General features: G+C 41.7%; 1 protein-coding gene across 1 annotated transcript in view; it reads right to left on the minus strand.

Annotated features, from left to right (window-relative positions):
- LOC121951191 (vertebrate ancient opsin-like) overlaps positions 1-16,064 on the minus strand; it is a 76,708-nt gene extending 60,644 nt beyond the window's left edge. Inside the window, exons 1-2 of the mRNA XM_042497428.1 lie at positions 15,692-16,064; positions 4,362-4,690 (exon numbers count right to left, since the gene is read on the minus strand). Coding sequence (XP_042353362.1) covers positions 4,362-4,690; positions 15,692-16,064 — 702 coding nt within the window. The remainder of the gene's footprint in view (positions 1-4,361; positions 4,691-15,691) is intronic.
- Between the last annotated feature and the right edge of the window lie 649 nt (positions 16,065-16,713).

Consider the following 16,713-nt stretch of genomic DNA (forward strand, 5'->3'; position numbering starts at 1 on the left):
GTGTGCGTGTGTGTGTATGTGTGTGTGTGTGCGTGTGTGTGTGTGTGTGTGTGTGTGTGTGTGTGTGTGTTTGGCTTCCCTGGAGAGAGACAGTGCACTGCCTTCCACACTGTCTCCCCTCATATTCCTCCACTCAGTAAGTGTGGGACAGTGTGTGAAAAAGCAAACATCGGTTACCTCGTGCAACAGTTCACAGCTACAAAAAAATGCTGTGTATGATCTGTTGTGCTCCTCACCCCACAGCAGACATCTACTGCTGAATATTTAATGAATCTGGGCCTGTATTTATTATGCCTGTCAGAGTCGGAGGAATCACGGTGAAAGTGATCCGTACTTTATGAGGCTTGCTACTCTTAATTACAGCAAAGACAAGAAGAGTGTGACATCATTACGGTGATGTTTTGTAAATTTCAGACAGTTGCAGTTTGATGTATTAACCTGCTGAAACCTGGAACCATTTTTATTGTCTTGTGCTGCAGTACGTTGGTATGATTTCTATCAAAAACATAGGAAAAAAGCAATGAGCAACTTGGTAGGAAAGAGTGGTAAAATCATTAATGCAGAAAATACAGCACTTTTTATGTGTGTCCTTTAAATTAAACTATGCAGGATTTTCCTAGAAAGAAAAACTTTTTCAATCCACATATAACAACTTTTTTCAAAAATATGTAATCACACACAATTGTTCTAAAGCAGCAGCCCATAGATGTAGAATAATATTAACACTGGATCCCAACACGGCACCTTTTTATTCCAGTGGAGTTGCTTGCCTGGCACCAAATAACTTTCTAGTTTAGCGGTTTATTTTCGTAATATGGGGCCCACTGAATATACACAGTAGTGTTTCCAGGTGTAAATGTGATAAGATCAAATCTAGATACAATCTGGATTCAAGATATGTTATAATGCCAGTTGTAAAGGGGGTCAGTGAACGTCTTTCCTCGTGTATGAGCGTGTCTCTGCCTGAATGTCCAGGTGACAGTTTCGGGCACCTCTGGAGCTTTTGTAAATATTAATCAGTTAGAAGTGAGTTATAGAATTGATACAGCTTTGAGCCTAAAAACAGAGCCAAGAATGTTTTATTCTGACAACTTTTAACCAGTTTAGACTGATGTCCTACTTTGAGAAGCTTGATACACACTCCGGCTCAACCCAGTATTTAACACATCAATCCAGTCATGTAGATAAACGTGTGAACCAAATGGTGTGTATGGTGTGACCCATCAAATGTCGCTCCGCTGACAAAGACCCAGAGAACGACTTTATGGACTTACAGTGACAGCACCGATGGTAATTTCAGTGCAATAAAACCACAGTTTATGATTCATAACCGTAATTAGCTTTGCAGTAAAACAGCCATTTGAATGCAGCTGCAGGTTTTGGTTCACTGGCTCGCGGCTTTGGGAGAAAAGTAGTTTGAACTAAAAAATGTTTCACTGCTAGAATTCAGCTGAATAACAGTGTGAGCAAAACAGGGTATGTGTTTTTAGATTTCGTGACTAAACAACAAAAGAAAGTGTCGTCTGCTAAATGAAATTGTAGAATTGTAGAATGTGCAACTATATTGAATCTGTGAGCTGTAATTCACTGACTATGGCAGATCTCTATGAAAAAATTATAATACATGAGACTTGAGTTAGAATCTAATCATAATACATACTTGCACATAACTGTGATTGCTGGTTGTTGTAAAATGTTTTATGACTAAGAAAGCATATCCTTCACTGTACAAACACTGAAACACCTGTCTTCATAAAAACAATACCGTCTATTGTGATGTTCACATCACAGGAATCAATATTGGTTTTAACTTTGGTTTGTTGAATTTGGAGCTGTATCTAGTGTCTAGAAGCTTTAATAGAATTTCGTTTTATTTCCACTCTTGCTGTCTGTGTTCTTAAGTTGAGATGCATTGAGCTGGCACAGTCAAATACTCAGCATCTGCTGCAACAGCTGGCATGAAAGTAATGGTGCCATCCCATCAGCTTTATTTATTTTAGCATTATTGTTGTGTTGTGTTTGAAAATGTGACCAGTTACAACATTTTATATGTCATGTTTATATTTATGTGGTGAAGCTGTTAGCAAACAGTTACACAGTTTACACATTTAGCAGACAGAACAACTTTAGTATTCATTTTGGCCACCTGATCAGTGTTGGCCCAAATTTCACTCTCTTTAGGCTCTGTTTTGTTCTCTTCCATCCACTGAGGAAAATGTATGCCTCTTTAGCTGCTAAATGTTCCACCGTGTTCACCGTTTAACGGCCTACTTTTTCTTTCTATATCTCGGTGCTGGATGGGTAATAAACAGGTTGTTTAGTTTATTTGTGCACTTCAGCTGGTAATGAGGTTCATGAGCAGTAAGAGTGAATGAAAAACGAGCTGAAGAGGATTAAATGTTTCAGAGCAGAGTAATGAATCTCTTTGAGTAAAAGTGTACTAGTTTGTAAATTAAAGGTGCAGTGTTTCACATTTTAACCTCAATAAGTCACTGATAATGAAACATTTAAAGCTGGGGTAGACCATAATATACCATAATGAACTTTCAGTGTACTTTTATTCAAGTGGACTTTCACAACTCCTCATGGCTCAGTTTTTTGGCCTTAGGAGACTTTGGCCAATCATAGGTCACGTCAGAGAGAGGACGCTCCTATTGGCTGTTCTACAAATATATGCTCAAAACAAGTACCTTTGATAAAAGCCTGATTCAAAGGGAATCTGGTAGTGAAAGTTGCTGTTCGAGCATTGGCAACACCTGGCTACACTGCAAAGCAATCCAAAAAAAGGAAGACAAAGTTATCAAAAAGAGTCCGCCAATAAACCAAATAAGTCAATATCTGCTAAATTTTGACATTTTTGCTGGTCCATGACCACAGCACCAGTGGAACTCTTCATGAGCACTTTTTTTCCTCAGCAGCAGTTTGTGGAGTTTGAGTTATGGGGTGAATGATTGAGCCATCAATGTGGTCAGAGCTGATCAGATTAGATTGATGGATAAGAGGAGCAGCTGCTACAGAGGTGGTGAATGCAAATTTTTATTGTGCAATTAACAATTACGTTTCACTTTGAATGCACTTCACTGTGCCCAGATTACTCACTGTGTTCCAACAGTGTCGTGCAGTACATAACATTGTAGTATATGTATTCCAACAGCACTTCTGATAAATAGTCAAGCTCTACAAATAGAAAATCTATTTGTGGCAGCAGATGTTTTGATGGTGGTGGCCTGGCAAAAATAAAAGAATTTGTGGGAAACCCTGTGACATTAGCTAGTGCTTCGAATCACAGTGTGTCCTCAGCCATACTCCCTGTTACTACAGACCACTTCATCAGGAGGAGAGCAGGCAGTAGCTCTGCCAGCAACCTGACTCCAGCTCAAACCTCATCTCGAGGGAACCAGACAGCCCTTTTGAGCCTTGAGAGTTCAGAAAACTTTCTGTTGCTGCCATTACACAAGTTAGACCCAGTGCTGGCAAAGGCTACCAGTTTGCTGTGACACACTGGGCGGAGAGGTTTGTGTTTGATGAATTCAAGACTCCACAGATGCGGACCAAAGATCTGTCTTATAAGCCGCTGTCCACTTTTTTCTCAGCAAAGCAGTCCGCAGTGGTGGGAGGGAGGCAGTGGTACCTCAGGTGCACTAGCTAAGTAATATTTGTCTCATTTGTAGTCTGATACAGAGAGCAAGGCAAGGAAGGCCCACACAAACATGCTGTGTACAACTCTTCAGTAAAATAAGATTAAATAAATCAGTGTATGGAAAACACTTTAGTTACTGTGTGAACTGTGTGCATATTTCTGTGGTCATGTGGTGGGAGTGGCTTAGGGCAGAGAGGATAGAGAGGGTGTCTTAAAATTGTTTTGTTTTTCATGTATTTGTCGCCTTTCTAAATTTCTACAAACCAAAGCTTTATATGCAGTCATTACTATAAACAATTACACCGTTTTTACTGCTTTATGTTGCACTGAGTCACCCCGGGTGGATGTGCATACGTGAATGAGAAGCAAATTGTAATGTGCTTTGGATGCAGCTATTTATTTACCATTAACCTCTGATGTGACGTGCTGAGTTTCTGGCAACAAAGGGAAATTATGGGTAAAAGAGGCTGTAAATGAAAAAAGGGAATGTGTTTGAATTTTAAATGCTCTGGATTCAGCTGCTTGTCTTGTCAGAGTGCATGTGAGCTGTTATCAGTCTTTCTCCTTAAGTATCCTGGTTTATGGGATGTGAAAGATATAGTTTTAGTGTTGTAAATCCCGCCTCGGCTGACCTTTAGCACAGCAGTCAATGTTGCAGAAACACCCAACCCTCATTTGTGCAGGTTTAGTGGAAGCCTCCCCCGTCCCCTTATTGCCTCACCTGTCTGATGGCGCACAGCAGCTTCCCATAGCAGAACACGATCACCAGGAAGGGCACCATGAGGCAGAAGACAAACAGGCAGATGATGTAAGAAACGCTATTCGCCGTCTTGGCCGTCCAGTTGACAGAGCAGGTGGTCCCGGGACCCTCGGGGCCGTACTGGCTCCAGCCAAAGAGTGGCGGCACGGTCCAGATGAGCGAGTAGACCCAGGACACGATGATGCCCAGGGAGATCTTCCGGTAGTTGGAGGAGTCGGCCTCAGTGGGAGCCACCATGGTGCTGTAGCGCTCATAGGAGAGGACAGCCAGGGAGATCAGAGAGACGATGCCTGCAGGGTGGACACACAAAAACATGCTGGATAGGTTCAGTCTTAGAGCATCCAGAAACCTTTTTTAAGAGTTAAAGGAACAGTTCACCCCCAAATTAAGAACTCCTACTTTCCCTCTTGCCTGTAGTGCTGTTAACCAGCCTAGACTGATTTGTGTGCCTGTGGTAATTGTGTCTCTTTTATGCAATTTTGTAGGTAATTTTGAGTCTTTGACATAATTTTGTGTCTGTAGTAATTTTCTGACTCTTTGAGGTAATATTGAGTTACTTTGAGGTAATTTTGTGTCTCTTTGTGGTAATTGTGTGTCTCTTTGTCAAAATTGTGTGTCTCTTTGTTGTAATTTTGTGCCTTTCTTAAGTAATAGTGTTTCTTTTGTGGTAATATTGTGTCTTGTTGAGGTACTCATCTATCTCTTTGTGGTGTCTTTGTGATGATTTTGTTTCTTCTTAACAAACTATCCCTGTCAACAGTATTACCACGCAGAAAGAAACATACATATATAATATATATCTAGCTCACCCACTAATGTAGCTTTTGTTACAGCTCAGCTGAGGCGGATGCCATTAATCTTTACATCTCACATTGTCTGGAGCATGAGCCTCTTGTCCATGAGTAGATGCACACTTCCCTCTGCAGGGTAATATGATAGACGGGTGAAAGTAAATAGTTCCTATATGAAACTGCTAACAACAAGATCCGTGGATTATCTTGACTAACGAAGTCATGGTTTCTGGAAAAAGATATTGTCTGTAAATTTTTCAGATGTTTTTTTTTTTTTTTTGTGCTTTGAGCACCACGAGCCGAGTGCCATCAAGTTGTATTGTATTGGAGTGAAAGCAGACATCTCTATGGACAATATCTCAAACACTCAGCAGTATACACCAGAACAGTTTAGACTAATAAATAGCACCTCAAGTAAGAGTGAAAATATGTATTTTTGAATTTGGGTTGAGCTGTCCCTTTAACAGATGGAGTTTAAAACAATACACAAGCTAACTGTTTGCAGGTGTGCTCTTTCTCTCTTTACCCAGACTACTGTACTTCACATTTAATGCGGCCATCAAATAGGAACAAAATGCATTTCCTGTCCCAGTGTTTATCTCCTCGAGTGAGGAAAACATGCACGGTCACTGTGATCTGAAACTTCACAGCTCTTTACGAAGTCAGGAGTGCAGCTTTTAAGGAGCTTTATGGTTTGCAGCTTCAAAGAGAGGATGGGTTATGATGTTAAAAAATAATTGCCTGAGTGAAACACGCAGTGTTAGAAAACTACAGCAAATGTAGTTTTAGAATCATCAAACATTTGGGTTCACACGGCAGGACGTGCAGCAGATGCAGCTGCTGTAAATCAGAAACTGCAGTACTACCTGTAGTGTCCCTGCTCGACAGAAGCAATGCGGTAGAAAAACAAAACAGAAGATTTGGAGAAGCTTTCGTATCAAAAGCTCTCTGCCTTTCTTTCTCAGTATTTTGGCATCACAGCAGCGCCGGAGCTCAGTGTTAAAAGCTGACCTCTTAGCCTCTTTTATCCAGTTTGCTGTTTGTTTTGAAGCCTTTGTGAATCCGTGAGGCCGTCCTTCATGCCTATTGATTTTCAGTGGCAATGAAGCGAACTGGACGCTGCTGTACGAAGGCGGGCCAGGCCTTTCACTGAGGTGCCAACACCACTGCTCCTCAGCACGATGAATGAGTGAAGGGAAAAAGCAATGAGGGCGAAAAGAGCTATAGCTGGTAAAACAAGACAGAAACAAATTTAGCTCTGTGATTGAGGATGATGGTTCTGCAGAACGTATTTTTTGTGTCTGTATGCAAATCCATTGACCGCTCTGCATATACCCCTGACTGCAGAGGCACAGCGTGTCGTGTTTGTCTGTTGCCCCCAGATATTGCGCTCGTGTTGCTTTCCCTGCACAGACTGCTCAGCTCTACGCTTTTATTAGCTCTGCAATATTGCAAAGTCAACACAGTTTTACAACAACCCACTTGTGTTTCTGTTTGATCTCGACTGACTGACTCATAGCAACCAATCTCAAAACACATTACCCAGATATTTTGACAAAAGATGCTTTCAGCCCCGCTCATGCTGCCCCATCTCATCCGGCCTGTCATTTTCCCTGTTATTCTCCGTCTGCACTCTGTTCACTTTCAAATGAAACAGGAGGAGAACTGTCTCCTTACAACAGGTGAGCTGGCTGATATCAAGCTAAAATGTTTCTGATAGTGTTTATAGACACGTAATCACTGGTGCAATAGCAACACTTGTTCCCTTAGACCACAGCCTGACAGAGGCGGCCTCTCAGCATGTTTTACAGGAGGAAATAAAGACGGATGGAAGTTATTTTGATTACCAGATTAGTTATGAATTTCTATAGTTTATACAATGGCCACAGAAAACACTCTGATTTGCTGGGAATGTATCCTTTAAAATCATACAACCGGACACTAAAGGCACGTTTTCACAACATGGTACTGGCTCTACTCTACTCTACTCTACTCTACTCACCTTTTTTGGTTTTCCATCAGGAAAAAGTACCTGGTACCACCTTTTTTGGTACCTGCTCGCCTGGGGTTCGAAAAAAGCCGACCGGGTACTGTGAGGTACTTAAAGGTGATGTGGAAACACTGCAGACCGCTTTGGTCCGAGAGAGTCGTCACTGCGTCATTGTGTCATCACTGCACGGCACGCACGGAATACCGTGAACAGCACAAACCCATGCCCGCCATTTCTAAACAGCTAAGCTATTGTAGCGGCCGCAGTTTTGTATCTTTTTCTTTTTCTTTCCCAAAATAACAACCAGAAAGATCACGCCTCGGTTGCTCGAGAAGGTTCAAACATTACTCACCTCGCTGGCTGACGAGTGTATCCAGCGAGTGCGAGTCTGTGCGTATGTATGTGTCGCGTTGAAGATGACATTACGGCAGTTTCGTGCGGCGTTGCTATGACTACCAGCTACATCAAGGCGGTACTATCTTTTAATGGGAAAACGACCCCCAGAAAAGTACCTGATACCAAAGGCGAGTAGAGCAGAGTAGAGTAGAGCAGAGCAGAGCAGAGCAGAGCAGAGCAGAGCAGAGCAGAGCAGAGCAGAGCCTGTGCCACGAAGTGGAAACGCGCCTTTAGCATCGGTCAATACTTCAGACGATGTTCCAGGGTTTCCCACAGATTAATATATTTGTGGCGGGCTGCCACAATAAAAATTTTCAATGCTGCAACACTTTCTATCTCTATTTAATTTTCTTATATGATTTATTTGTATATTTATCAATATATATTTCTGTATATTGTTAGGTTTTAAATTTTAGCACTCTCACATGTGAAGCATTCTGAGCTGCATTTTACGTATAAAAGGTGCTATACAAATGAATTACTAGACTAAAATCATTTTTTTTAATGAAATAGAAAATAACTGACAGAAAAAACAAAAGTGCCACAACAGTAATACCTTGATTTCTGAGTAAATTCTCCATCCCAAAACCCAGGTTGGGGATTTGCGTGTAGCACATCGTTGAAATGACAGACTGATTACATCTTGTGTAAATGAAGTGAAATCAGATCACACTTTCTCAAAACTGCAAAAGCTAATTAGCAGCTCTCCTTCGTGACACACATGCGGAATCATCAAAATTTAAAACTGGCAATCATCATGTTGCTGCACCAATTGACAGCAACCTTCTACCCCACAAAAGACTTTTCGCTGATTATGATGTTTGATACGAAAACTTGATTATGTCAGCTGATCCCATCACATGTCGTCCGTCTTGATGAGAAAAGCCCTGTTTCTGGTTACACGGTGTACGACAAGGAAGTCTTTATTATTATTTATTTAGTCATTGTGACAGACACCAGCTCAACTTTGGAGGCAACGTCAAATGTCTTCTGGCAGGATCAAACGCAACAGCTGAATCTAATATTCCAAAATGAAACATCTTATGACCTGATAATATCTGGGGGGGAAAGAGGAACTTCCTTGTTTTGCTGCCTCTGTGGTGTTGCCTCACTGTTTCTGTCTTCTCTGTTAGAAAGCATCTGCTTTCACTTGTCTGATACAGTAGATCCACCAAAAGACAGTTTGAATGAAAAACACAGGATCAAATAAAGCTGTGTTTTCTCCATAAATCCCACAGTCTTTTCCCTCAGTCATCACAGGTGTGCAGGGAAAGCACCGGCGAGCTAAAAATAAGAGATCGGATTGCAAACGTCTGGCCGACATTAAAGAGATAGTTTGGATTTTTTGATGTGGGGTTGTATGGGCTACCTATACATAGTCAGTACTGTGTTACCTACAGAAGACGTCACATGGTAATTTTGTGCCTATTTATGGTAATTGTGTTTCTCTTTGAGGTAATTTTGAGTCTATTTGTGGTAATTTTGTGTCTCTTAAAGGTAATTTTGTGTCTCTTAAAGGTAATTATCTGTCTCTGTGGTAATTATATATCTGTATGTGGTATTTTCGTGCTTCCTAAAGGTAAATTTGTGTCTTTGTGGTAATGGTGTGTCTGTTTATGGCAATTTTATTTCCCTTTTTGATTATTTTGATTTGACATTTTATATTTTTAAAATGTGTTTTAGCCACGTAAAAAAATCCCACCTTCTAATCACTTTAATATCAGTTTAAGTGTACGTTACATAAAGAGATTTTTCACCACTTTACCTTTCCCTCCGACAGCCCATTTTAACAGGAAAGCTGTTAGTGGCTTCCCCATCTATGCTCACGTCAAAACCACCACATTTCACTGACTAAAACTGTACTTTTAGTTTGTGCCTTTTATTGTGTGACTTTGGTGAATCTGAGCTAACCCTTAGATGCCAAATTTACACAATAACGCAGGCAAAACAACTGTTCGAGGTAGTGGTAGACCAGCAGTTTGTATGTTCAGCAATGTTAGGTGGCTAAAATATGTTTGTTGCTGACAGTGCATTGTTTAGGATTCATGTCGGTATTCCAGTTTGTTTCTCCAAACAGACTCAGCACCTTGAAATGATGATAGATGAAATTTAATTATTATTTTTTTAGTCCAACTTAAACTGGACCTTTTCCCTGTCATGGAAATGGTCTACTGTATATTGTGTTTGCCAATATTTAGTAATGTGGTTAATTTCGTCCACCATATAGTGTGCTATAAAATATCCACAATGCACAACAAATGTAAGTCTATGAATGCCGTTGTGTATTTCTGCAGGAGGAAAATTCCAAAGTAGTGTCTGAAATCTCGTTAGGTTATTCCCTATATAGTTCACTATTCAATACACACTACATAGAGAATAGTCAGTAAGTGAATGAGTGAAAGGTTTTGAACGCAGCTCGGGATAATGCACATGGTGGTTTATTAATTCTTTAATGTATGCGCCTTAACAGAACTTGATCTGGCCTAGGCCTTCTGATCATTCTCCATAGTGTCTGCGTCGGGCTTTGACCCAAAAGTAAAAAAAAATCTGTATTTGTAGATGAAAGCTTGGTAAAACAAAAGAAGAAGAAGTGGGGAAGAAAACAAAACAAGACGAAGTAGAGTATGTATGTACGGTGCCAAAAACGTATCCATGTTTTCACCATTCGACATGCAACCTGTTTCAGATCGGATCGGAAATGCTTCCATCGATAAATGGATTCTCCTCCGGTGCTCCTGTACTGCGGCAAGGACAGTAGTCCAATTAAATTGCCTAATCGAGCTTTAACCACAGCTCCACTTAAGTGTGCATATCAAACTTCTGAGTGACTCTGGATAAGTAGTCCATACAACCCCACTTTAAAATCAAGTGAACTATCCCTTTAAGAATATTACTTTGGCAAGTCTTTTCCTGCTTACAAAGATGATTTTTCACACGACTCAACCAGACATCATCACCCACAATACATGTTTTTGCCTCCGCTTTCGTACACTATTTATTACGCGAGCTCATTAGCTGACTCGCTCACTCTGACCTTTATAGCCAACGCTATTGTTCTGCTTTCTTTCTCCCCGCTGAGACCTCTCCTTACTGTCACTACAAATTAACATCACTCAGGCCAGGTGTTGCCTGAGCCTGCGTGACGCACATGCTTATGCATTTCCTCTCCTCTGTACGTCCATGTCTGTGCCCCAATTTGCATATGTGAGTGTGTGCATGCAGGGAGGGGGGCAATCTAACTTCAGTATGCAGCCAGTGAGCCCAGCAGTGCAAGGTTAATCCACTGACAGTGTGCAGAGTCCACTTGAGGCAAGAGGAGGCAGCCAACAGTATGCAAGAACACGCAGACCGGGTGTCGAATAAAGTCGGAGTTAAGACCCTCTCCTGTTCATCCGGAGTATAATGGAAGACAAAAGTTCAGTGAGATAGAGAGGGAAATGCAAAGAGGCGGGTAGACGAGGTGAAGCGGCTAAATGGATGCCAGCAGGCTGATGGCAAAGGAAAAAGTACAGGAGTGTAGAGTTGTATTTGTACACACACACACACACACACACACACACACACACACACACACACACGTGTGTCTCCACAGATTGTCTTCAGTTTGTGCTCTTGGCATAAAGTCAAAGCAGTGGATCTTCAGTTGTTCACTCATTCAAAAATCTCAGACGTTAAAAGCAGGAGAGCACAAAGTAGAAATCAATGTCAAAAGGGAGCAGAAATACAATGTCCCAACGCCAACCTAACAAAGTCTTTTGTCATTGACAGTGATGCCCTCTAATTTGAAGCAACATCGATCATTCGGGAAAGCTTTATAGAGATTTGGTGAAGACAGACACAGTCACTCTGTCATAGCTGCACCCAGCGTTATTCATCTAAACAATCAATTTCACTTTTCCTTTCTCTGACCCTCCCTCACTTTTTCTTTCGCTCTGTTTTTATGAGGCCATTGAGGAATTACTCATCCATAACAAATGGAGGTTCTAATGATGTCTTCGAGCCATCGCTCTCTTTCACACACTCTCCGTCTCTCCTCCTTCTCTGTTTTAGCCTGTAGAATCCAAAGTCCTGTCAGACAGATTTTAATAAATTGGGTCCTTGTGGATGTCAGTGTTACACATCCTCACATGATGCTCTCGATGTAACGTAAGGGTTAGCGAGGCAGCGGATACAATCAGAGCACATCCAGATACTGGGGAACGTCGGAGACTTGCTTTATTCTCTGCAATATGAATAAAATGAAGTAATCTTGTTTTTGGAAATTGCCAGCTTATCCCAGAGGAAGTGGAAGTTGTGCTTGTGAGTCTGTTTTCAATTTAAAAGTTTGACAGATTCAAGAGGCTCTTAAGCAAAGGAAAATTCAATTTAGTTAAGTTGAACATACTGTGTGAAAATTGTAGCAGTAGATCAAGGAGAGCAACAGGGCCGCCTGGAGAGAAACACCAGGGAGCGACTTGTACGCTGCATAAATCTGACTCACTGAGTGTAATATCTGAGTCTTTACTTTTTGTCTCCGCTGCACGGCTTTCTTAACTGGACTAACAAGCACAAGCACAGCGGCCCAAGGGCTCAGGAGGTCCCCCGGACTTCACCTGCAAAATATCGTCGAAAGACGCACAAAACAATTACAGAGTTCAAAAGTGACCAAAACCAAGAGATGCAATGGAAAAATGACACAAAACTTCCACAAACAGACAAAAAACTACCACCAACAAACACAAAACTACCACAAAGAGATGCAAAGAAATGTCAAACTACTACAAAGGGAAACAAAGAGATGCTAAACTACCAACAGAAAAAACTACACTAAGACATGAAAAGATGCCAACCAGGTAACAGAAAAGAATTCTCAAGAAAGAGTTGCAAAAATAACACAAAGAGATGCCAAAATCTACCACAAAGAGAATAACACAAAGAGACGCAAACCATCAGAGTTACATAACTGCCATAAAGATGTAAAACCACAACCAACAAATGCACAACTACAACATACTGTACATGCAAGTGGCAAAACTACCACCAACAGACACAAAACTACCACAAAGAGATACAAAAGGAGACTAACACAAAGAAATGCAAAACCACCGCAAAGAGTTGCAAAACTACCACAGACATGCAAGAATTAAAAACTACCATTGAGAAATGCGAAACTGTGATGCAAACAATTAGAAGCAAAACTTCCAATGACATGGCAAGTGCAATGAGAAGACAATTGCACAGCAGTGCAAATAATGAGACACAAAACTTCTACAAAGGACAGAAAACTACCATAAAGAGATGCAAAACGACCTCAAAGAAATGCAAAACTAACACAAAGAGATACAATTTGGCACAAAGAGTGTGTCTTTTTCAGACTGGGTGTGTTGCCCCTTTATTGGAGGATGAGGACAGGTCACATGTCTTTGCACAGGGGCCCATTGTCTCGCAATCCATTCATGCTTTGCTGTCAATGCACAAATGCTCAGTCCACCTGGTGGCAACAAATACAAACTTGGCTTCTATCTTTTGTCTCAGATGCTTGTTTTTTATGTCATATTTTTCCCAGTTTGTAAAGTTTAAGGTGACTCAGCAGTTGATGGATGGATGTTTGAAACCTTTATAGGTATGACTTTTGACTTGCTTGTTGGTTAGATTGTGGGTACGTGGCTACCAATAGATGCCCCGCTTTAAGCTTTAAACATAAGACGATTAGATGCACTGAAGTGAGTGAGAGGGGACCTTTTGTGTAAGATTTATAAGCCTTTTATAGAAATGCCATCAGGCTAAAGCTACGGCTGCTGACTGCTGACGTCCGGCGTGCCTTGTGCAGCCAGTGTGCCACTGAAAAGGGTGGTGGAGGTCTCTGTTTCTGAAAAGTTCTAAATATTTCATCAAATGGTATTTTATTTAATCCAGTTAAAAGCACTCACAAATTTGGCATGTTTTATTCCATTGATCAATGAACTGTAGGAATTCATTTTTAAAAGACGGTGACCATGAATACCAGCAGCTACATTCATTTATGTGAGCTGTATTTCTTAAACAAAGTGGGATGATGGATTATAAAAACATGCCAGTTATAATTTGATAATTTCTAGAAATTATGCCACTTCTGATGCACGGATGTTGATAGATACGAGATGATACAGATAGGAGTTTTTGACATCTAATCAGTTTAGTATGCTTTTCAGTAAGAGCAAGGAAAACTCTGAGGGCTCATTAATCTAACTGAAACCAAAAATAATGACAGTAGTAAGTTTCAGCTCTGCCAGATATTGTTTTAAAAATTCACTTTGATTGGATCTCGTATAAAATCCGACATTGCAAATGTTAAAACACTGTGTTAATGTCAAAGAACTGAGAAATTAGTGTTTTCAGAACCCAAATTCTCAGGCTGCCTGGCCTTCAAAGGTTGTTAGGATGCCTTGGGAAGCTTTTAAAGCAATTAGTGGAACCTATAGCAAGAAAGCCTGTTCATTAAAGAACTTTAAATCAGGCACCAGACCAACAACTCCTGATGATAGAGGAACATTTTTTGTTGTTTAAGCAGGGACACTCAAGTGTCTTTGCATGGGGGCCACTTTAGCAAGATGCCAAAAGTCCAGGGGACAGAAACATATGTTATGTTTCTGGGATTTTAGGATATTTTTTTAGAATTGTAGGACATTTCCAGTTTTTTTTAGGACATTTCTTGGATTTTAGGACATTTCTATGACATACGACGTTTGTCAGACTTTAGGTCATTTCTGAAATTTTAGGACATTTCAGGGATTTTAGGATATTTCATTAACATAGGACATCTCTCAGATTTGAGGACATTTGTAGGATTTCGGGGGGGGGGTTGGGTAGGCTATCTCTGGTTTAAAGATTTCGTATCAGTTTTATCCAAATTACCCAGTTACATAAATGTTAAACATCAATAGATACGGAGGTGACTACTGTCTTAAAGAAAAACGTCTTATTTGCAACTTTTTTTTTTTTTGTCTCAGGGTCCCAGCCACGCTCTGCTCCAGCTGAGTGAGTGAGTGTCTCATTTCTCAGTTGCATCATTGTGCCCCATTTGCATCGATATCAGCACTCCTGAGCAAAGGTAGACTTTCCTCATTACACATTTCCCCCGGGTGATTTTATTCAGCTACAAATGCTGCTGATGCATCTGCCAGAGCCTGCTCATGCACTGTCCCTACACACCCACCACACTCAGACCTGCACGGGCAGCTTAATGAACAGTGATGAGGCCCCCTTTGCCTCAGGCACAGCCACTCAACTACACGGTAACAAGCATTTAGCGGCCATTTAATAGCAGGCTGCACATTCATATACAACAGCCACATCCGCCGCCGACAGTCCTGTGTGGCAGGTTTTCAGAGTTCCTAATGACATTTGAACAAATGACTAAGCGTCTGTAAGGGAGCACTAAACATATGCTTTCATAAATACCCCCAGCGATCATATGCCATGAAAATGCGTGCACGTGCAGCTTGTGGAAGTGGCTGGAAGTGATTCAACAGTCTGTCATGCAGCACCAGCCGGAGATAATGACCGGTGCCGGCGCTGTGAAGGGCCACGCAAGAATGAATTTTACAAGTCATTACTTGCACATCTGCATTTTTTTTTTTTTGGGTGCAAATATTCGATAATAAGGTGATCCACACCTTTACAGAGAGCTTAACGATCTCTGTTAGGTCAGAATGCAGGATGATCACACCCAAATTTAAGAAAGATGAGATAAAGAATAGAATGATAAAGCATAAAACACCTGATCTATTTACCGAATAATACATGCGATATTTTCATACTTGGTGCATAATCGATGATCATTTGTTTCATTGTTAAATTCATATGAGCGACGCCGATTTTCATGCATTTCTCTAAAAGTTTGATATGACCACAAATACGCACCGTGCACATCGTAGCGTGTATGATAAAGTACATCTTTTTAAAATCCGAAATTTCGTCCCCAGAAATGAAGCTTTACATCATGTACTCCAACAAGCGCATTGCTGAGTATCCATACATACAGCGTAACATCGCTCACAACCGCATCTGAATAAAATAATACGGCCATCTAACAAAAACACTCAAACAAAACGTCCATCTTTCTCTCAGATCTCAGATTCCGCATTTCTACTCACCAAAGAGCGAGTTGGCGAAGCCGTACCAAACGCATCCGCCTTCTCCTATGAGCCACCTTCCCTGCGTGCTGGCGGCGAAGCTGAACGGAGTCCCCAGTACGCACACCAGCAGGTCGCTGATAGAAATGTTAATCAGAAGCAGGTTGATGGGCGACCGCAGCATCTTGTAGCGGCAGAAGAGCACGAGCACCATCAGGTTGTTCATAAGTCCGAAAGTGCCGATGAAGCCCAGGCACACGGCAACGATGAGGTTCCCTGTCGGCGTGAGGGTGGTCCGGTATGAGCCTCCCCCCAGCTGCCCTTCCCCGGCTGCGGCACACAGAGCGCTGTTGACCCCTGCGCAGCCGCTCAGGCTCACGTTGGACACGATCATTGCAGTCCGATGTCACGGCGGTGGCACACTGGGTGGCCGCGGCGCACTGCGCGGCAGCTAATATGTCGTTGGCATTTTTTTTTTGTTCCCGTGTGTGTGAGTGTGTGTAAAAAAAAATAATGTAAAGACAAGCTGCTGATATCCAGCGACACTTGTTGCTGTAAGAAATGTCAAGTGGAAAAAGTAGAAATGTGGGACAGAAAAAAAGTTTGTTTGTTGGTATCAAAACTTTGTGCAGTTCAGGGGGAGGGGTGTGTGCGAAATTTAAGAAAAAACAAAAACTTTTGGTTAGTCTTTGCTCCACCGTGTGGCACACTCTCACTCTTTCCAGAGACGCTCCTGTCTCTCACACAGACACCTTCCCTCTCTGTCCGTATTTAAATCAGTGTAGCCCGCTCTCCACAGCAGCTGACGTCTGGGCTGAGAGGGGAGGCGGGGGCGGAGCACGCTGCTGGATCAGTGGGGAAAAAGAGAGCAGTCTGGAAATGTAGCGGCAGACCAATCAGACGATGATCATGTGGCTCAAAGACAGTGCTGCGCTCGAGTCAACCCGCTGAGCTCGGAGATAGATTCAAAACAGAAAAGTCCACCTTAAAGTTTGAGGAGCTGTCCTCTTTATTCTGGTGCTGATTTGACGGGGGCTGCTGTA

Source organism: Plectropomus leopardus, chromosome 12 (assembly GCF_008729295.1).
Source record: "Plectropomus leopardus isolate mb chromosome 12, YSFRI_Pleo_2.0, whole genome shotgun sequence".
Lineage (NCBI taxonomy): Eukaryota > Metazoa > Chordata > Actinopteri > Perciformes > Serranidae > Plectropomus > Plectropomus leopardus.